The sequence below is a fragment of the Sapajus apella genome, unplaced genomic scaffold, assembly GCF_009761245.1.
Source record: "Sapajus apella isolate SASKATOON/1434 unplaced genomic scaffold, GSC_monkey_1.0 scaffold36, whole genome shotgun sequence".
NCBI classification, from domain to species: domain Eukaryota; kingdom Metazoa; phylum Chordata; class Mammalia; order Primates; family Cebidae; genus Sapajus; species Sapajus apella.
Genome location: NW_022436976.1, coordinates 15,171,972 through 15,195,302, shown reverse-complemented (window position 1 = coordinate 15,195,302; position 23,331 = coordinate 15,171,972). Strand labels below are relative to the sequence as shown.

The following is a 23,331-nucleotide window of genomic DNA, read 5'->3' as shown; positions in this document are numbered from 1 at the left end:
CCCTCCCACACATGGGGGAATTATGGAAGCTACAATTTAAGATGAGATTTGGGTGGGGACACTCCTGAACCATATTATTCCACTCTTGACCCCTCCAAAATCTATGCCCTCATATTTCAAAACCAATCATGCCTTCCCAACACTACCCCAAATTCTTAACACATTTCAGCATTAACTCAAAAGCCCGCAGTCCAGTCTCATCTGAGACAAGGCAAGTACCTTGTGCCTATGAGCCTGTAAAATCAAAACCAATTTAGTTACTTCCTTGATACAGTGGGGGCACAGGCATTTGATAAATACACCTATTCCAAATGGGAGAAATTGGCCAAAATGAAGGGGCTACAGGCCCCCTGCAAGTCCAAATTTCAGTGAGGTCGTCAAATCTTAAAGCTCCGAAATGATCTCCTTTAACTCTGTGTCTCTCATCCAGGTCATGCTGATGCAAGAGGTGGGTTCTCATAAGCTGGGACAGCTCTGTCCTTGTGGCTTTTTAGGGTATAGTCCCCGTCCTGGCTGATTTCGTGGGCTGGCCTTGAGTATCTGAGGCTTTTCCAGGTACATGGCACAAACCTTTGGCAGATCCACATTCTGGGGTCTGCAGGATGGCAGCCTTCCTCCCACGTCTCCACTAGGCAGTGTCCCAGCGGGGACTCTGTATCGGGGCTCCAGCCTCACATCTCCCTTCCATACTGTCCTAGCAAAGGCTTTCCAAGAGGGCTGTGCCCCTGAAGCAAACCTCTTCCTGGACATCCAGGCATCTATACACATCCTCTGAAATCCAGGCAGAGGCTCCCAAACCTCAATTCCTGGCCTCTGTGCACCTGCAGTCCCAACACCATGTGGAAACTACCAAGGCCCAAGACCTACACTCTCTGAAGGCAGTGCCTGAACTGTACCTTGGCACCGTCTAACTATGGCTGGAACAGCTGGGACCCTGGGCACCAAGTCCATAGGCTGAACGCAGCAGGGGCGCCCAGGAAACCATCCTTCCCTCCTAGGCCTCCAGGCCTGTGATGGAGGGGCTGCCAAGAAGGTCTCCAACATGCCCTGGAGACATTTTCCCCATTATTTTAGTGATTCACATTTGTCTCCTGGTTATGCAAATTTCCGCAGCAGGCTTGGATTTCTCCCCAAAAAATGGGTTTTTCTTTTCTATTGCATGGTCAAACTGCAAATTTTTTAAACTTTAATGCTCCATTTCCTTTTGAACATTTTGCTACCTAGAAATTTTTTTCCACCAAATACCCCAAATCATCTCTCTCAAGTTCAAAGTTTCACATATATCTAGAGCAGAGCCTAAAAGCTGCCAGTCTCTTTTCTATTGCACAGCAAGTGTCACCTTTGCTCCGGTTCCCAACAAGTTCCTTATCTCCTTCTGAGACCACGTCAAACTGGACTTCATTGTCAACATTACTATCAGCATTTTGGTAAAAGCTATTCAACAAGTCTCTAGGAAGTTTCAAACGTTCATACATCTTCCTCTCCTCTGAGCCCTCCAAGTCTCTAGGAAGTTCCCAACTTTCGCACATTTTCCTATCTTCTGAGCCCTGCAAGGTGTTCCAACCTCTACCTATCACCCAGTTCCAAAGTTGTTTCCACATTCTCAGGTGCTCTTTACAGCAGCACCCACTCTACTGTACCAATGTACTGTATGTCTGTTCCCACGCTGCCAACAAAGACAAACCTCAAACTGGGCAATCTATAAAGGAAAGAGGTTCAATTGACTCACGGTTCCACATAGATGGGGAGGCCTCACAATCATGGCAGAAGGTGAATTAGGAGCAAAGTAATATCTTACATGGCAGCAGGCAAGAGAGCATGTTCAGGGTACTCCCCTTTATAAAACCATCAGATCTTGTGAGATATATTCACTACCATGAGAACAGACAGAAAAGAACTGCCCCCATGATTCAATTACCTCCCAGTGGGTCCCTCACATGACAGGTGGGAATTATGGGAGCTACAATTCAAAATGAGATTTGGGTGGGGACACAGCCAAACCATGTGAAGCAGTTATTCAGAAAGTATGACTAATTACCAGTTTTAAGTAACAGAAGGATAGTTTCAGTCTTAAATTATTTTGAATTATTATTTTTGCTCAAACCTTCATAGTTGATTGTTGCATAACTTCTTTCTGTACTTTCTTTCTCCAGCAAGAATTTATTTGGTACCAGCTCTATGCAATACACTGTGATAAACACACCAGACGTAGAAGTGAGAAATATGGTTCCCATCTTGGTTAGCAAAGAAGATGGACAAATAAACCCATAAATTAAACACAGAAAAATGTTTTCTCAAGGAAGGAGGCTTCTTGAAGGAAGTGGTACTTCAGTTGAAACGTGAAAGATGAATGAGGGTTAGTCATGTAGAGAAGGGGAGAAGGGAGTATCCAGTGTAAACAGAACAGCATGTGCAAAGCACATAAGAGAGCAGGTAGGTATTGCTGGAAAGCAAGTCGGATGTAAAAAAAAAAAATCAGAACCTTGCAGAGACTGGGTTGTAGAAAGTTCTGTGGACTGAGTTTAGTTGTTTTAACTTTATCCTGAAAGTCACAGGAAAATATTAAAGATGTTTAAAAAAGAAAAATCAAAGAGATTTTCATTTTATTAACAAAATATCGCTTTGGCAGCAGGTGTGGAAAATGATCAGAGGGGCCAAGACCAGAAGCAAGACACCTGTTACTGAGGCAATGCAGATGGGAAGACCCAGATGTAGACCATGGCAGTGAAGATGGAGGGGCAGAATTGAGAAATACGTATAGAACTAATGGAACTTACCTAGAAAGGAGATTAACTCAATCCTTTTTCTTTCTTTTCCAAAGTTTTTAAAAGACTATGACTATCTTTTCCCCATTTCCTCCATACTTAGTATGACATTCAGCTAATTTTGCTTGAATACCTATGTCTTATTCTTTACAAACACCACCAAGCAGCAGCACCTCCCGACCACCACAACAGCAGCAAGTGTTTATGGAGCACCTCTTACTAAATCGTACTTTGTCCAGTTTTGTGACAAATGTACATTCCTCTCTGCTTTACTTTTGCACTATCCTGTATTTTTCATGGTTCTGTGGTTTAGTGTGTATTTTCTTTTGCTCTTCCAGGACCATAGAATTTCAGAGCTTATTATTTAAGTTCTCAGGTTTTTGATATGTACTTGGAATGTTATTTTTTACTACTTTCTCAAAGTAAAGCTCCACAAATATTTCTTATGTAATTCCAATGCATCTAAAGAGATTTAGCATTTGAGTTTTAAGTTAAATCAATAAACTGATTAAAGCCATAATTAGCAGTCACCAACTTTTATACAGAAATAAACTGAAAACTATTATTCATTTACTAAGGCTCTGGTGTACTTATTTCTGTAAAGAGAACACTATACTTTCCTCAAATAAGTAATAAAATGTATATTTTCTCCTGTTCTCATGTGTACGAATTATGTTCATTTTATGGTACAGGCTATATATCTTCTGCAATACCTTCATCTGCCTGTAGGTGTAAAGGTAAAATTCAGCTCCTATGTCAAGGTAAGAAATTAGATAGCTGGCTAAAAGTAGTTACTTCAGTGTATACTGTTCGGGTGATGGGTTCACCAAAATCTCACAAATCACCTCTAAAGAACTTATTCATGTAACCAAATAACACTTGTTCCCCCCAAAACCTATGGAAATAAAACATTTTAAAAAATGAATATAGAAAAATAAGTTATTTTAAATGAAGTCTTATATTTATATTTTTTTCATTGTTTACATTTATTCCTTATTTCATCTTTAAAAAAAAAAAACAGGATACATGTGCAGAACGTGCAGGTTTGTTACATAGGTATATATGTGCCATGGTGGTTTGCTGCACCTACTGACCCATCCTCTAAGTTCCCTCCCCTCACCCCCAACCCCCCAACGGGCCCTGGTATGTGTTGCTTCCCTCTTTGTGTCCATGTGTTCTCAATGTTCAACTCCCACTTATGAGTGAGAACATGTGGTGTTTGGTTTTCTGTTCTTGTGTTAGTTTGCTGAGGATGACTGCTTCCAGCTTCATCCATGTCCCTGAAAAGGACATTATCTCATTTTTCATGGCTGCATAGTATTCCATGGTGTATATGTACCACATTTTCTTTAGCCAGTCTATCATTGATGTGTATATGTACCACATTTTATTTATCCAGTCTATCATCCGGGTTGGTTCCATGTCGTTGCTATTGTAAATAGTGCTGCAATAAACATACATGTACATGTGTCTTTATAGTAGAAGTATTTATATTTTGGGGAGTATATACCCGGTAATGGGATTGCTGGATTAATTGATGTTTCTGGTTCTAGATCCTTGAGGAATCACTATTGTCTTCCACAGTGGTGGAACTAATTTCCACAATGGTGAAACCTCATTTCTTTTTCTTAACAGCAGTCATGCCATGTTCAAAAAAATACAGCTGATTTCTTCAAGAAGTCTAAAACAGACTTCCCTGTACTATTTAAATTTAAAGACTGAGCAAAATGGCACAATATCAAAGAAGAAATGTAAATAGAGAACCAGCTGCCAACTAAATGCCACCATTACTCAAAGTGTGATATCACCTACTTTTTTTAGTCGTCATTCATGTATATTACAGTCTGGTCCACCAAGACTATTCGTCACATTTTTACTGAGCAATTTCTATGTGCTTAGCACTGACTGTGCTAGACTCTGTAGTTACTTTAAGTCCTGCCCATAATAGCATACAATGTGGTTGAGTATTTAAATAAAAATACAGAAGCTCTTAAAAATATATATTGTACAAATTATTTTAAAGTAAAAACATTCAGAGAATGAAAATAAAGTCGTCAAAAATCTAGGATGAGCTTAGAAACATTTTGAATTAATAAAATAGTCAATAAGGCTGGATTAATGAAAAATGAGCACAAATATTTTTAAGACAGCAATTAGATACTTCCATAGTCATATAACTAAAAATATAATGAGAAAAGTATATTTTATACAGATCCTTAAGATACCTGCATAGTGACAATTAGCTTAAGAACTGGTTTCTTTGAAATGTGCTTCCAATTACTGAGGGTGTTGAAACACTTCTCTTAATTCGTTTGTCTGATTTTCTATTTCATTATTTAATTTTTAAAAATATTTTTGTAGATACTAAAAACACAGATCCAATAACTCTGTCTGAATTTTCATATATTCTGTGAATATATTTTATTATGTAAAAGATAATGACTCTTCTCCTCCCTCCTTGGGAGAACTTAGATAAATATACCTCATGATGGAAGCCAAAGCTTCTAAACACAATATTCTCTGTTCTCTTACCTATCACTGGCTCTAAGATCTCAGCATGGCTTGGCACACCTCTTCACATTACCCTGGCCCAAACTGTCTTGGGAACAGCACAGCTGGGTTTTTTGTTTATTTGTTTGTTTGTTTTCTTTTATGCTGGGTTGCACTGATCCTGAATGAAAGCACTAATGCTTCAATAGGATAGGGATTGGGGTAGGCAGCAGTTCATTTCTTCCAAAGCAAAAGCTGTAAGTTTAGAAGTACACTGAATATGTTCTATGTATAATCAGGACTCATGTCTATACAGCCCACTTAAAGCATATTAATGTTATATGTTTTTTTACATGTGTATCCCACAGAGATTTATAGTAGTTACTATAATTACAATAAAACTGTAGATCAAGCATCAGTTCTTCACAAGTAACTTTTTTTTTTTTTTTTTTTTGCCAAGTTCCTAAGGATCTTACTTTATTTGGAAGGTTAGCTCTATCTTCACTATAACCTTGTTACGTAATGATGAGAATTTGTGTTTATTGAAAATAATAATGAAAATGAAGATAAAAGCATTTGTTAAAAATCAGTGTTTTGCTGAATCATGACCCAGAGTATTTGAGTACACATATAATATAACATTATTTTCAGTGAATTTAGTATACAATAGCTACATTTCTGCAGATTATAAACAAAAGTGTTCTCTGTACCTGCTCAATTTTGCTGTGAATCTAAAATTACTCTAAAAACTAAAGTCTATTTTTTAAAGTATTATATATATATATATATACAGATATGTATACATAGATATATAGTTTCTCTACATCAGATTTTAAACTAATTGGACAAAGGTAAATCTCATTGTATGAGAAATATCTTTGCCAAATAGTCATTATTTTTTGAACTTTTCAATTGTTTTATTACTTATTACTTTAACAAAAACAGCTTTACTAAACATGCTATATAAAACTTCATGTGGGCTGGGCATGATGGCTCACACTTGTAATCCCAGTGCATTGGGGGATTGAGGCAGGTGGATCACTTGAGGTTATGAGTTCAAGACCAACCTGGCTAACATGGTGAAACCCCATCTCTACTAAAAATACAAAAATTAGCTGGGAGTGGTGATGGACACCTGTAATCCCAGCTACTCAGGAGGCTGAGGCAGGAGAATTGCTTGAACTGGGGAGGAAAAGATCAAAAGTACTTAAATTTTCAAGGCCTGAGGATGAGGTGAGATCTGAACATGTGGGAAGTGGGTAGGTTTTCCATGGACAAAAATTATCATAAGGTCTTGTAAACAAGAATAGCATCCAAATGTTTCGGGCTGGTTCTGTTCATGACATTTAAACCCACACAGTCAGAAAACCAGTTTATAGCTGAAATTGAGATTCATATTAAATACCCAGATAAGTCTGGGTAAAGAATTAATCATAGTAAATGCTTTCTGAGGATCTATTGTGTAACACTTATTTTACCTATAGCATTGGCTTTGTGCTGGTTAAGACCATTTCAACTATAGGTTTAGAAGAAAATAGTTATAATTGACAGCTAATTCACAACTGGTTCTGCTATTTAAGAAGGACTCTACTGGCTGGGTGTGGTGGCTCATGCCTATAATTCCAACACTTGGGGAGGCCAAGGTGGGTGGATCATTTGCGGTCAGCAGTTTGAGACCAGCATGACTAACATGGTGAAACGCCCTCTCTACTAAAATACAAAAATTAGCCAGGCGTGGTGGCAGTTGCCTGTAATCCCAGCTACTTGGGAGGCTGAGGAAGGAGAATCGCTTGAACCCAGGAGGCTGAGACTGCAGTGAGCTGAGACTGTGCCACTATGTTCCAACCTGGGCAACAGAGTGAGACTCTACCAAAAAAAAAAAAGAAGGACTCTGTTATTGAGTCATTATAGTTGGCAGAAATGATAATGTAGTCACAGCATAGGATCCTATGGCAAAACTTCTGATACCATATTTTCATTGCTTCTCAAGATGTCCTATAATTGACAGAATGGAGGTACTCAGTGAGTATGTGGTGAATTAATAAATGAGGGGACAGAAGAAAGGGAGGAAGAAAAAAAAGGACAAGAAGAAAGGCTGGTTGAATTTAAAAGCAGGTAACCGCATATTAGTTGAAAACTATTAAGGGACTCAAGCATATCTTTCAAAAGTCCACAAAGTTTTTTATTTTAACACAGACAAAATAGATTCTTTTATTTCATAAAAATGTAACAAAATTTGTTATTCAACCACTATGTTATTTATTAATTTTGCCTTTGTGTGTGTTGCCAGCAAAGAAATATTAAGAAATCCTGACTTGATTATGGTGAATCAGAAGGCCTGCCTGGATTTTTTTTATCACTCTAACTGCCCAGCTAATTACCTAATCTCAAATCTGTTTCTTATGACACTTCAAGGTTTCCCTTAGCTGCATCACTCCTTTGTCGTCAGAAGCTTAGAAATAACAATGAAGTGGATTCCTGAGTTATTAAATGACACAAAATTAGAATTGAGACTTAGGAACTTTTAGTTCCATGCTAAACCCACAGGCACACAACATTTCTAAAATGTTAATCATATATTTGGCATAAATATTTTCATCAAGATTCCCTCCTGCCTTCATTTGCTTTTATATCTTATTAAGTTCATATTCTATTAATTGAATTATTGCTCTCAATATGTTGACTTGTCACCATCATAAACTTATACTGATTTTTCAAACTTATATTGTAAAATCAAGCTATCATGAAATGTAAAGATGTTCACTTTGGTTAAGATGCACATAAAGGTTTGAAGTTGGAGAAAACTCCTGGAACACGGGTCTTTCTTTTCTTCATTTTTCCCTCCAATCATCATCTGTGAAATTTTTCCCAACTTCTTAAATGCATATTCAAAATCCCATCCAAGAAGCCAATCGAATATTCAAAGACACAGATTATAATAATAAATATCCATCTCCGTGGGTATTACTGACAAAACAATCATTAAAATAAAAAGATAAAAATGAAGAAATAATAAAATCAGAATATATAATTCTCCTTCTCATGTGGGAAGAAATACACAAATTCAGGGAAGCAGGAATTGCAATAAAATGTCCAACTCCGTTCTTTCATTATCTGTTAGAATAGAGAGAGAAATATGCAATAAGAACAGATGGGGATAATGCTTTTTAATTTTGTGTACCGTGTGAGGAATAAAATATAAGTAAAAAATTTGTTTGCATTAAACACTTAAAACATTCTCATTTGAAGTAGTTACATGGTGTTTTATTTTAAAAAGGAAACAATTGTGGGCACAATAAATGGTCACATAATCTTGTTGTAAAAACAAGTTCCAATTAATATATAATGCTAGCCTAAAAAGAAATAAGGAAGAATACAAGCTGAAATAGCCAGGAAATAGAACTTTTTCCTGCCAGAACAAGTATTCTGTTCATTTTTTAAAAGACAGTACAACAGTGCCAGATAGGGTGAAGCACATTTTATCACACAAGATTGATGAAATTTTAAATCTCTACAATTATTTTAGCAAACACTGACTACTGGTATCTTTAAAGAACATTTAATATTACATATAATTTATTCCTTAAAGTCTTCTTTTGGTAAAAATATATATAAACAGTTTTTAAAGCCTCTGTATTTCAGTACTTAGGTAATGATACAGTAATATTTTCATTGGTGTGCCAAATTTGACCACAGATTCTGGTTAAGTAAACTACAGTGTATTATTTAGATAACCTATTACATAAATATTATAATGGCTTTACAAAGTTTTAAAAATAATTTGCAAATAGTCTGAGAAATGCTTATTTTATGCCAAATAAAATGAGATTTTAAAATGTATGTCATAATATTAACATAAGTGTATAAAACAAAATAAAAAACCGTAGGAAAAAAGAATAGAAAAACATACACTAACATGATACTGAATTTTTGCTGACCAGTTAAAGTTTAGTAAACTGCTTTTCTTTCTAATTTTCATCATTTTTCAAAGTTTCTATAGAGAACAGAGCTTATTTTTATAACTGAGCAAACGTGTAACAAGATTTACTTTAAAAAATTAAAAACAGAGTTAGAGTGAACCTATCAAAAAAGAGATGGAAATAAGGTATCTCTCTTTGTTTCCCTTCATTTGTTTTCTAGGGGAATTTGTATTAATACCAAGACAGTACCCAGTGTGCACATATGTGTGTGTGTGTGTTTGTGTGTGTGTGTGTGTTTGTTATATTATATATATGTATATATATGGAAAGATATAGGGTTATAAGTATGAGTTGAGTAAAAATTGTATTGATATCATGATTTTAAAGCTATTTTCCAGAATCAACCAGCTTGCTTTTATCCTGTAAGTGGCGCATTACATCTCTATTGGAAAAACACACTCAGCTCTTCCTCTGAAAAGCAGATTATCCCCCAGCTCCCTCAACCATGGGAGGATGAACGTCTAAAGAAACTGAGCTGCTTAAATGTTTATATCCATTATAACAACTTCTACAGGGCAGAGGAGTTACCGTACCTGGTCTTATCCGGAGAATACAATAAAATTAGCATGCTTTTTCACATTTGATAAGTCAAGTGTGCTACCTCTGCAAAAATAAGCCTTTTCACATTCTTTCTTAAAAAGAAAAAGAAATCACACACTGCTGTAATACCCAGCAGACTTTCCACTCAATTAGCCACTAACAGAAATATTAAAAAGAGGTGTTTGAGGGAGGAAACTAAAGCTCAAAATTCAATATGGCCAATCATACCTCACATTTGGCATTATGTTCTGCCTTTTAGAGTATTCATTCATTGAAGTACGTGTTTTATTCAAAATAGATCTAATCAAAAGTGCAACTAAGAGTGTGCTAGCCAAATGAGTAATGAACATGCTGGATTCTGATACCTAATTAAAATAGGAGTAGCTTAGCCTTAACATACTCCTGGACACTGTCCTTACTATGAAAAATTCAGTGACTTACAGATTCTTTCATGGCAAGAGACTTTATTAGTCACAATATCAGATTTTCAAAAATTCCTTGGTTGGAGGAAACTTAAGCAAAGTTTTAAAAACGACAATTCCTCTAAGGAATCTAGTACTCTTAATCAGATGTGTATGCTTAATTTGCATTTTAATTCTCAGAGATACTCTGCCTTTATAGCACGAACTCAGATTAGAACAGAGAGATAGGGGGAGGCTATGCTGTAAATCCCAGCAGTTTCTAAATCTCACCTTTCCAAATGGTCACTCCACATCAGGGTTGAGGAACACTGGCAGGGTAAGGAGGTGGAGCTGGATGCATAGTTGTCTGTGTGGTACCTGATCTGTGAACAGACAGAGGGTTTCACAGGACACTTCCTTGAGTATTTTGGAAGAAAAGCAAAACCAAAACCTGCATATCAAAGTCACATTGGCTACTGATCAATAGGATGTTTTAGATATTATCTTCCTAAGACCGTCTCTTTTCTGCTTTCATGCTTTGACTCACACTTATTTCCTCCTACACTTACACACCAAATATCACTTGCGGGCAGAGACCACGTCTGCTATGACTAGGGAAGTTATCACAGGACTTGTTAAATGCTAGATAAAAACTCATTGACTTCAAGTGATTGGTGAAGGGAGATCTAATGCAGTCACCCTCCAGCTTACTATTTTTCATGATTTCCCATTGCTCTGGGATAAAGACTAGAATTCTTAACGTGACTTCAAAGGCTGTTTTATCTGGCCTCAGGATACAACTTCAGCCTCTTTTCAAACTTGTGGCCCTTTTGGTCTTATGTGCTCAGGCTACACCAGCCATCTTTGAGCATTATAAACAGTGTCATCCTCCTTTATATCTCACGGCCTGTCACTTTCTTCTGCCTGGAGTGTGCTTCCATTTCTTCATCACCTGGCTAACCTCTACTCATCTGATGGATCTCAACTTAGAGAATCACTTTCTTGGAGAGCATCCTGTTGACTTCGGCTGGTTCCCTGCTATATGACATCTACTATTTTTCCTTTCAGGAACTCCTGTTGTTTGAAACTTATAGTTACGTGTGTGATTATTTATTGAATAATTGTCATTTTATCTAAGCTATAAGCTTCATGAGAGCAGGAACCCTACCTGGTTTTGCTTGACACTGAGTCTCCGGCAGCTACCACAGTGCCTGGCACATAAATCACAGTGGATAAGCACTTGTGGCATGAGGGGACAATGCTGCCCCACCAGTCCTGAGGCCCATCCCTCAACAGCATTCTCCACATTATGGCCTAAATTCATTGGATGTCACAGTCGAAAAACGATTTGCTTTTTTACACATTTCTCAGTAATAGTCTTATAAGAAAAAGACAGGATAAAATGAATTCTATTTTATCTTCAGCCTTTTTAAATTAGTTTCCTAAGGTTTTTTTTTCTCAAAAATGTAATTCAGATTATCTTAAACAGCGTGGCCATCTTAAGTGGCATGGCATCATATAAGTTGTCCAGACAGACATACAGTTTTCCAATCCTTAACTGTGTTAAGCAAATGGGTGATTTCTGTTTTAGGTAGGCAGTGCTGTGTGAAAAGTCATAAAATGCCATGTCTTCTTTGCAGCAAAAATTACACTTTGAACAATACCTATTTCAGAGCAAACAGAAAAAGTTTAGTGGCAATTTGCACAGAAACTTTATGGTTCTGGAAGACTCGTCAGACTTGGAGGAGAAAGGAAAACAAGTTTTGGTGTTTTTTTTTTCTGCAAGGCTTTCAAAGCCCCCTTTATACTCCTATGTGAGGATTCTCCATATGTTGAAGAATGATCTGGTTAGGATAAGTTCTCACCTTAGCTGACCACTAGGCTTCTCTTCTTGCTATTATGTTGCTTGGTTCTTATTTAAAGGCCTGCCTTCACAAAGGAAATGCCCTTGGGCTTGCATTATTTGTCAGCTAAACTTTAGAAGCAGATTACAGCTGTAGGAATTTCGATATCACATACCTGTATAATGTCAAACAGCAGAAGATTAAAAAAAAAACTAAAAGAATGAGTCACTGCAAGGTATTTTGTGAAGAGCCGGGAGTTCTGGAGCACGTATTTTCCTAATGACATTGTTTGTGGAGCACAGAGGATTTTTAGGGTTGTGAAACTAATCTACAATTCCATAATAGTAGACACATCATTATACATTTTTCCAAACCCATAGAATGTACAACAGCAAGGATGAACCCTAATGTAAAGTATGGATTTTGGGTAATAATGCTGTCATTATAGATTCATAAATTGCAACAAATATACCACTCTGGCCAGGGACATTGATGATTGAGGAGGCTATGCTTATGTGGGGACAGAAGTTCTGTGAAAGATCTCTACACTTCTCACTTCTGCTGTGGACTGCTCTAAAATATAAATTATATTTTAAAAAATTGTTGTGTATTGAAGATTATATATGATTTGATCTACTAATAGCCTTGTTACTAATGTTTTTGACCCAAGTTTTCCTTCTCTCTAACATATCCTTCATATTCTTTCCAAGGCAAATCTTGGCAAATCATAAATATCTTTGAAAGTTTCCCATTTCTAAAAGATAAAGACTGCCATTTGTCAGGTGATGTCAAGCCCCTTTGCCTTTAATTTCATTTAATGCTTAAACCCTTAAATACACTGCTCTTCAACCACACCAAATATGGCCTGTCTTAAAAGTATAAGGATGAACAGGTACTAATGGGCCTCTCTTAGACATATCAGCGCTTGTAGCCACAAATCTTCATTCATGCAGCCTAGGATCTTCCTGCCTGAAATAAATCTTGTTCTTGTTTCAACTAAACTCGCAGCTCTGCTGTGTCCTTCCCAAATTGCCAAACATATAATATACCAATCTGCCAGCAAAGTTGATCCTCCCTCTGGATGTGAGGGCCCAAGGATTTCATTTAAAACAGCTTTGTTTACTAAGCAGGATATTTTAAAATAATTCAGTTAAGGTGGTGCAGTTAAGGTATTTGTCTGCACCACAAATACCTCCTGTGTATTTGGCAGGAGGGTCGGTGTTGATCTTCCAATCTGAATTTAACTCTTGGGCCAAATTGTTTTCCTATGGCAATACTGAAAGATGATTGATGTGTGCATGGGCACTCCACAAACCCCAAATGGACACTCTACAAACACAGCTCATTTGTCTGGCCTGCTGCTATGGCTCGTTTGTGGACCCTGTGACTGGTTATGGTTCAGCTGAGGATGCCTGACGCCTGTATTCACAGAGACATGCTGCTTCTGTGGACTGAACACTATGCTAGTTTGTCTGCGAGATTCCTTCCAGAACGACCCAGAGGTACCACATGGTTATAGCGTCTTTCCATCATGTCATTAATAGTTCTTTCTGCTCACCCACACCAGCTCACTAATTTATCCCTATCCACTGCTTGATCCTAAGTATCTGAGGGCTATGATGGTCTGTGCTGTCACGTCCAGATTTTCAATGCCAGATTTGTAACATTGCATAAAGCTAGCTAGATTTTGCAAGAACTAGGAGGAAACTCTCCCAGAATTCCCTCTCTTCACCTCTGATTACCTATGTCCTTGTTACAGGTCATTCCACTCCCATAGCTATCCCCTCCGTCTTCGAACTTCCTGACCACTGGCTCCTTTCCATCCACTTTCAAATAGATGGAGATTTCCCTTGTCTTGAGAAACAAAATACACACAAACACCTGTGCTTGACTGTTTGTCTCTACTCCTTCCTACGAGTGCAGTCCGATGTTTTGCCTTCCTTTAACACCAGTTTCTTTAAGTGACAGTCTCTGTTGCTCCTAATTCTTCTCATTTTAACTCCCTCCTAAACAACTGAACAGAATTAGAAGTTCCTCTCCCTTTGTCAGGCACTGCTCAAACACTTTACAAATAATAATTCATTTAATTCTTTGTCATTGGTACTCTCATCCTCTTCAATAAAATGAAATTTATCTTTAATAAAATGAAATGAGATATGTGGAAACTGACACATAGATAGGTGAAGTAACTTGCCTAGGGTCACCTCCAGGTCACCTCCAGTTTAAATTTACCATTTAAACTGGCAGAGTTTAAATTCAAATGCCAGCAGTCTAGTTCCAAAACACATGTCCTAACCACACTCTACTGCCTCACTCCCTCCAAATTCTATAATTGGTTTCAATTCCTGTGCTAACAAAACTAGTCCCTCACTTTTGGTGTATGCTTTCATCTTTGGTATTATAGTACTCAGGCTAGATATACCTGTACTGCATATTAAGTTCTAGTCTTTACAAACCTCCCCCCTCCCACTCCGCCACTTTTATTCAAGTATAATGAAACTTCGTTAAACCGGAATGAACACATTATTCTGATAAGGGCAGATCTAAATTTTATATTGTTCATGACATAAAATGGGGTTGGTTAATTGGTCAGATTAATAAGTAAAACATATAAGGTAGTATGAGCAGATTTGACCTACTCAAGGGGGAAAAATATAGATAACTTTAAAAATACAAATCCAGGCTTCTGATATCAAAGGAATCTTTCCGGGTCCAGATGATAATAGGTATAATGCACTTCTTGATTCCTGCCTTGCAGGAGTGTGTGCTCTAGCTGGGAAGCAGTTGAAATAACAAGAAATTATAGAAAGTGGCATATAATCACACTCCGGAGCATAGTATGGTGATGTTTCCCATCATCTACTTTGTTAGAATTGACAGGGTGTATTCTGAGCACTGGCAAGTTCTTCTCAGGCATCATGCCAGCTGCCACCAAGAGGGTGGTGATCCCTGTGGGAGTAAACAAAACTGCACATTTTAAAGCTAAAATGAGCCTTGGAGATGATGTAATCCAATTCTCTTATTTACAGATGAGGATACGAAGCCACATTTTTTTTTTTTATAGCCACAAAGCTAGCTTGCAGCCAAATCCTATCTGGAATCTAGCTTCCTCTTCCTGCTCTATCACTAGGCCCAGTAATAGATTTGTAGATTTAATCCACTCATAAATACCCTAGAACATACCTTATTCAGCAAATGCTTGTTTATTAACAAAAAATAAAGGTGTGGATAACTAAGCAGGGTTAAAAAACTACAACATGTGACCTGGCCAATTATACTACTCAGTGAGCCCCACAAGAGCAGAGATTTTCACGTTTCTGTTTGCTGATGGACCCTCAGTGACTAAACCAGAGTCAGCCACATCGTGGTATATTTACTATGCGGTGTCTGAATGGACAATTTCTTCTACATGTTTTTATATACAATGTCTATCAGTGAGTAGATATTTCTATTTTATAGGTGAGAGATAAAATAAAGCTGAGTGAAGTTGACTTGCTCAAATCTAGACCTGGAACCAGAACTAGAAACCAGGCTTTTGGTGCCTAATTCATGATTTAGCTGTAAAAAAATTGCTTTCATAAAAAAATCAATTAGTTATTCTGCACAGGGAATAAAGATAGATTTGTGACTTCAGCAGAATTCTGAGGAAATGGGTGCAGCTGGTACATTATCTCTTGTCATTATTTATTTGCTGGTCTTTTGGGTGCGAGCCATCATTTCTAGTCTGGGGCCTGCTATATCACACCAGCAACAAAAATAAACGGTTTCCCCTTCTTACTTTCCAAAGTTTCCTTCCTTTCTTATCTTTCCTCTCAGAATTCAAACCGCCTGGAGAAACAAAAGTGGGTAGGCCAGGAACTCTCCTTCCAATGATCATTCTCATAACCCTCATGAGACTCAGAGCAACTCAAACTATGTTAAATGCTCTAATGCTTTACAATCTTCTCAATTTAACTTCATCTTTTGGGGTTTTTACAGCCTCACTATCCAAAGAGATTATACTGTTGCTAGGCTTTGTGACTTCTAAGTACTGCCTTCTGAATCTTCATCGTTTAAGGGGGTTCTGTGTTTTTCTCTTTCTAAAACATGAAAATGTGTTCTAAAGATAATAGACCTTAAATGCAATTATACTGATCTCCTCACGACAGTAAAGCCTGTAGAAGCCTTAAGAATTCAGAGAAAGGGGAAATACAAAAGTAATTGAGGAGAGTTGAGGTTTCATAAGGAAGTCTGGGGCATGAAAAGAAGAACTGGAAGGGAGGAGGGGGAAGGCTTTAACAAAGACAGGACTGAATGAGGAAGAGTGGAAGCCAGCAAGCAAGTATAGCGGGTTATTACGGATGTTTCACATTTGGACCAAGATTGGATAGGGGTGGACAGCAACTGGAGAAATGGAAGTGTTACCATGTTCAAATAAGTGGAGACTTTGACACAGTTTAGGGAGATTGATAACCAAAAGCCTAAGGCAGGAAGAAGGATAAACTCTAGAACATACTGCCCAGCTAGAATCCTGGTTCCATCAGTTATTAGCCACGTGACCTTGGGCAAGTTACTGCAACTTGCTGGGCCTCAGTTTCCTTCTTGGTAAAATGGGAATAAAGGTTGTGACTACCCCTATAAGATTATTGGTGAGGTTAAAAGGGTTAATGCTGGCTCCCCATTATGTCTATAATCCCAGTGCTTTGGGAGACCGAGGCAGGAGGATTCCTGGAGCCCAAGAATTTGAGGCTGCAATGAGTCATGATTATACCAATGTACTCCAGCCTGGGTGTCAGATCAAGACCCTGACTCTTAAATTTTTTAGAAAGGGGTTAATGTATATGAAGCACTTAGAAGAGAATCTGACACAATGACACAAACTAAGCACTCAGAAAATATTAGCTATTCTTATTTCAGCTATAATGGACAGGCCATTGATTATGCTAGCCTCACCTATAGGTTCTTGTAAGGGAAATTTCTTGCCCCACAACTTCTGATGGGACAACTACAGGTCACCTATTTTGTGCAAAGATTCTGTATGTCCTAGGCATACCTGATCGGACAAGGTATGCAAGTCCAAGCCACAGATTAACCTCTGATCTATGACTTTGTCAGTCAAGGAGCAATGACCTTATAAGGAAGAGACTTCCTTTCTTGAAAATGTCAAGAAAATGAGGAAGATTAGTATCAGGAACACGAGGAAGAAGATAATTAAGCTAAGAAATTATATTGACAATACAGAGAAAGAATAGGCAACCATCAATAGAAACACAATTATGACAAGTAGAAAATAGCTGGGTCCAGTAACGATGGGCAACAGGCAAGGAATTCCATTTATTCCAGTTGTCGATTTTTGGGATCTTAATCAACTCTCCAACTCCAGCCTACACACTCCAAGCCATAATGTTGTTTTCCTTTTCTTCTTTTTTTTTTTGAGACGGTCTCTCTCTGTCACCCAGGCTGGAGTGCAGTGGCACAATCACAGCGCACTACAATGTAGACATCCTGGGCTCAAGCAATCCTCCCTCAGCTTTCCAAGTAGCTGGGACTACAGGCATGCACCACCACACCCTGCTAATGTCTTCATCTTTTTATGGAGATAGGGTCTCACTATGTTGCTGGGGCTGGTCTCTAACTCCTGAGCTCAAGTGATCCTCATACCTCAACCTCCCAAAGTGTTGGGATTATAGGCGTGAGCCACTGTGCTCCTCCCATAATGCTGTTGCTGTTATAATAAACCTCCTCTTGCTTAAGCTAACATAAGTGGTGATCTATTTCCTATGTCCCAAAGAACCTAAATAACCAGCCAATGCAAAGATGAGTTCAGGTATCTGATCTTTGCTTTAGTAATCCCTGGTACCCATCAATCAATTGACTCTTGGCCCTCCAGTGCACCCTCCACACTGCCCCCACAGTTATCGTTATTCAGAATGGGGTCTCATTCTTTGTGACATACTCTATGTGACATGATTTTCTTTCAAGGGCAAGTTTAAATTCCACTTTCTCCATGATTACCTGTGGACTATACGGGACAGAAGTGGATCCGGGTTTTGAAGAATATAAAACTTTCTTTAATAAAATGAACATAAAACTAGGTCCACGGTCTAGGTAAAGGCCTGTGCAAGTGAGAGACTTTGAAGCTTCAGCTTCATTCGCTTTGCTGTACATCTACATCTGATACCACGTCAAGAGGGACTTTTTCTCCATGAAATTATTCTACCAGGTATATTTACAATAGTGTGTATAATCACACAGACCTGCTATATAAATAAGCTCAGTCTTACACCTGCTGTCTCCCACTTTGGGAATATCGTTTGTGTTTGGACTGCAGTATTCTACTCCCCTGGGCTGTTGGGAAGAAATTCCTCATGTCTGACAGATCTACTTTCAGATTTGGGAGGGAAAACTTTGATCAGTACATGACACCGCTCCTGCTCATGCAGCATCCAGCATCTGCCACCTAATGTTGGTAGCTAAGCCATTCTCCACACAATTGTTTCTAAAGAAAACCTGCTCATTACACACATGCATACACAGACATCCCTACATATTTGCTTGGTAAAATTGCTTATTTTTCTGTTGCCCTTAAAATAAAGACCAATATCTATTTCATCAGCCACAAGTCCCCTGTCCACCTCTCCACCATCATTCCTCTCCCGCTCCATATTAGCAGAGCTAAAAAATTTACTGTCCGTTTGTGGACATCTATGAAAGGGAGCAGTTAATAAACATTAGGAGTAGTTATCTATGCTTTTAAATTCCATTGTTTTTCACTTCCTCCTTCCACATTCACCCTTGGGTCAGTTGAAGGTCTCAATAAAGACTCATAAAGAGATGATACGTTGTTAATTGGCTTAAATTAATCATTGCACAGTGTAAACATATATCAAAATATCACATCATACTCTATACAGAACATACAGTGATTATTTGTCAATTAAAAATAAAATAAATCACAAATTTCTAAAAAGAGGCTAAACAAATAAGTTAGTAAGGAGCTTTATGAGGGTGAAGCTTTGAAGAATAAAAAAGAGGATTCCCAGACAGATTAAGAGCACAGTAGAGAGAGGAGAGCCACCTGGAGATACGGATCAGAGAGAGCCTGAAGGGACCTGTGGAAATGCAAAGCCACAGTCCAGAGAGAGACCTGTCAGGTGACGGCCAGAACCTAGTGACTCCCTAGAATCATCAGAGTGATCAAGACGGACTGCATTTCATGAATTCACCCACAATGTAGTGCTTGAGTTTTTTTAATTGACCTCAAAAAAAAAAAAAAAAAGAACTCTCATTACACACATACATACACAGACATGGCTAGAATTGGAAATATTTGGAAACATCCAGAGTCACCTATTGAATATCAGTACCACTTGATTATCAGTTCCATGGAGGCAGGGTTCAAGTCTATCTTGTTGCTGCTCTGTGCCCACATATCACAGTGCCTATCCCGTAGTCTGAACTCATTAAATATTCGGCGAATGAGTCTATAATCTTTTCAACAAGACTCAAGCTCTCTGAAATCGGAGACTGTGTCATAAATATTATGTAACTCCCAAGAACCCACCGCAATGCCTGACACAGAGTGACACTAGTTATGATTTGCTAACTGATTTAGGATGCACTGTATATGTCGAAGGGAGTTTTTTTTTTTTTTTTTTTCTTGAGGCCTGGTGATAACCAAGCACACCTGGTCAGATTCACATCCTGCCTTATCTCGTATGTGCTCCACAGCTCTGTAAAGGTAAAACAAGCAAAAGGAAGAACAATTATTGGTATCAAAAATACAGTAATCTAGAGACAAATCCTTCTCTGAACTCTTTGCCACTTCCTGATTCACTGAATTTGATTGGTTTGTTCCACAAGTGGAGCCTCCTGGCTCTCAGAACCATGAGGAAACAGCCATATTCCTGGAAGTAAACTTTAGCCAGAGGCTGCCTCCTGAAAGATCCTAGTCCCTGGAGATTTATTGCCGTGGAAAGGCTGAGCTGGCCGAAGGACTAATTGTACACATAACCATTAGGTTGAGTACTAGAAACTGTTGTTACTAGATAAACAGTTCTGTATGGCTTAGCTGTTGTAGCTGCTTTGTTGCTAATTATTTAAATGATAACATTATTAAAATTCATTAAGGCTGGGTGTGGTGGCTCACACCTGTAATCCCAGCACTTTGGGAGGCCAAGGTGGGTGGATTATCTGAGGTCAAGGGTTCAAGACCAGCCTGCTCAATGTGGTGAAACCCTGTCTACTAAAAATACAAAAATTGGCCAGGCATGGTAGCACTCACAGCTACTTCAGAGGCTGAGGCACGAGAATCACTTGGGCCCAGAAGATGGAGGTTGCAGTGAGCCAAGATCATGCCACTGCATTCCAGCCTGGGCAAGAGACTGAGACTCTGTCTCAAAAAAAGAATTCATTAACAAAATTATTCCAACTATTCAAAATTGCTCTTCTAATAAAACAATAAGGGCAACTCTGCAAGGCAGATGTGGGAGGATCACTTGAGTCCAGGGATTTGAAACCAGCCCAGGCAACATAGCAAGATCTGCCCCTACCAAAAACAAACAAAAAACAAACAAAACTCGTTTTAAATTCGTCAGTTGTGCTGGTGTGAGCCTATAGCCCCAGCTACTCTGAAGGATGGAAGTATCCCTTGTGCACAGGAGCTAGAAGATGGAATGAACTATGACTGTAACACTGCACTCCAGCCTAGACAACACAGTAAGACCCTGTCTCTAGAAATAATATTAAAAAAAAATTTTCTAATCAATAAGGAAATCCCAGGAACTCACATCCCAATTAATAATTTAAAGAAAAAAAATTAGAAAAAGTTGTATTTTTCAAAGGCAGTTAAGAACATGCTTATATACTTCAGAAAAATTAAAGAGGTATTTTGGTGAAACAACAGAAATGTTCTCTAAATCTTCAGAAACTTCCAAATATATTTTCTTGAATTGGTGATAATACTGTCTCCTGTCCCCTCCCCACTCATGAAAACCCTTCCATCATAATAGCCCCAAGGAAATGAGAGAGCCGATGCCAAGTTGAGCAGCAGGAGAAAGGGTGCTTCCAGAAGAAATCCTTCTAGTGCTAGAAGAGGAAACAGCATAGAAAGAGGAATAGGAGATGATGTCCTTCCTTCTCCATTACAATGGCCTCAGAGTCAAAATCCAGAAGTGGTAGAAAGAACAGAAACATCACATAGAAGAAATGGTCCCAAGCTCTGTAGTACACAGGCTCATGAGGTGTCACCACACGCATGCATGGACGTGAAAGAGAAAGCCAATTAACGATTCCCTGACTCTCTTCCAGCCTCCCTGAACTCTCCCTGTGGCTAATGGAAGGCAGTGGAAGGCTGAACACCATAGAGACTGCAATGAAGTTGCTGTGATTAGGGCCAAGATGACATTGTCAGAGGCATTTGAACCAGAGCAACTCTGAAATCTACTGGGCTGCATTCCCAGACAGTAAGGCATTCTAAGTCACAGGTTGAGAGAGGAGGTCAGTGCAAAATGCAGGTCATAAAAATCTTGCTGATAAAACAGCTTGCAGTAAAGAAGCTGGCCAAAACCAAGATGGTGACGAGAGTGACCTCTGGTCATTCCCACTGCTACACTCTCACCAGCACCCTGACAGTTTACAAATGCCATGACAACATGAGGAAGTTACCCTGTATGGTCTAAAAAGGGGAGGCCTGAATAATCAGCCCCTTGTTTAGCATAATCATCAAGAAATAACCATAATAATGGGCCACCAGCAACTCTCAGGGCTGCTCTGTCTATGGAGTAGCCATTCTTTATTCCTTTACTTTCTTAGTAAACTTGCTTTCACTTTGCTCTGTAGACTCACCCTGAATTCTTTCTTGTGTGAGATCCAAGAACCGTCTTTTGGGATCTGGAACAGGTCCCCTTTCCTCTAACACTGTGGCAGAGACAGCAGTTTCTATGGGGAACAGCCCAAGGTGATGGACTGGAGGAAGGAAGTGACTGTGGTGCCTCAAGGGTCTTCTGTGCCACTGAGATGACAGTGGGGCCAAGTCAAGGAAGCAGGACCACAAGGCTAGAACCTGCTGAGGAAACTGTTTCCAGGTTTCACCAGCACTGAAATCAATGCTGGATGCCAGCAGCTATCCAGAAACCAGGCAAGAAAACAATTGATTCCGGGGATTTTAGGGAGGACCCAAAGGGCAGGATCAGGACTGCTTTTGACAGGCTGCCTCCCTTCACTTACCCATGTTATCACAAGGGTATTTGGGCTTTCTCTTTCACTCAGATGCCATCTTGGCTAAGGAAAGAGGGTGCTGGGAGAAACCGTGAAACACAACACTTGCCTCAAAGAGAATGAATTAACCCAAACTGAGAAAAAAATGGATGGACAAAGTATCTTCAACGGCAAGATCAAGAACCCATCTCCTACTCTTCTACCTCCCAGCCCCTGCTGCAGCCAGCAGAGACCAAGAATTTGTGAGAGTTTTGTTCTATCTAGAAAAATTTTAAACATATATTTAAGTTCCTAAATTCTATTAATTTTACAATTAGCATGTACTGTAATTGTATTACAGCCTAGTTGTACACTGTATAATTTTCATCCTAGCCATTAGCAAAAACAGACACTCTTAAAAGCCAAACAGATATCCACAGCACTAAACAAATATGGTTCTCCCCTTTATAAATCTGTGAATATGAGCCTTTTCTTTTCCAGTTTGCTGTATTTTAAAGGTGACCAGGAATGAAACGAAAACAGTGTCCAAGATAAATAATAAAAACAGGCCATCCTAAGAATACACGTCTAAAGATAAATTAAGTCTGACAAAACATGTGAATTATGTTTTGTTGTATAATCAGCAATATGAGAGTCAATCAAGGGTTGCATTGCAATTTTACCTACAATTTTCACAAGGTAAATTACTAGAAATGTAGCTCAGATAAACAGAAAATATTCACTGCACTCTTCTAGTATATTACCACATCCATAGTTGAGAAGGATTAAATAAGATTAGACTATCATAAATGTGGTAATTGCACTAAGTAATGAATTCCATGATAAATCGATCTTTATTCTCCAAGTAAGAGCTGATTTGGTTGAGCTCTATGCACTTCAGTGTTCTGGAAGATTTCATAGTCCCTGAAACTGCAGGTGTGGTCACTGTCTGGGGCAAAACACTTAACACGGCTGAAAAGTGACTTGTTCCCTGTGGACCCAGCTATGCATAGGCATAACCACAACCACCAAATACAATCAAGTTAAATCACTTGTGTGTGACACTGCCATGAGAATAATGATTGGAAACTAGCAGAAGCTGTCAAGGGTCTTTTATACATCAGATAAATAAATT

At 38.6% G+C, this 23,331-nt stretch overlaps 1 protein-coding gene across 1 annotated transcript in view; it reads right to left on the bottom strand.

The window, feature by feature from the left end:
* Positions 1-7,853: 7,853 nt before the first annotated feature.
* Positions 7,854-23,331, bottom strand: part of PTGER3 (prostaglandin E receptor 3) — an 82,818-nt gene continuing 67,340 nt past the window's right edge. Inside the window, exons 3-4 of the mRNA XM_032296593.1 lie at positions 10,468-10,559; positions 7,854-8,369 (exon numbers count right to left, since the gene is read on the bottom strand). Of these exons, the coding sequence (XP_032152484.1) occupies positions 8,366-8,369; positions 10,468-10,559 (96 nt within the window). The 3' untranslated portion in view covers positions 7,854-8,365. The remainder of the gene's footprint in view (positions 8,370-10,467; positions 10,560-23,331) is intronic.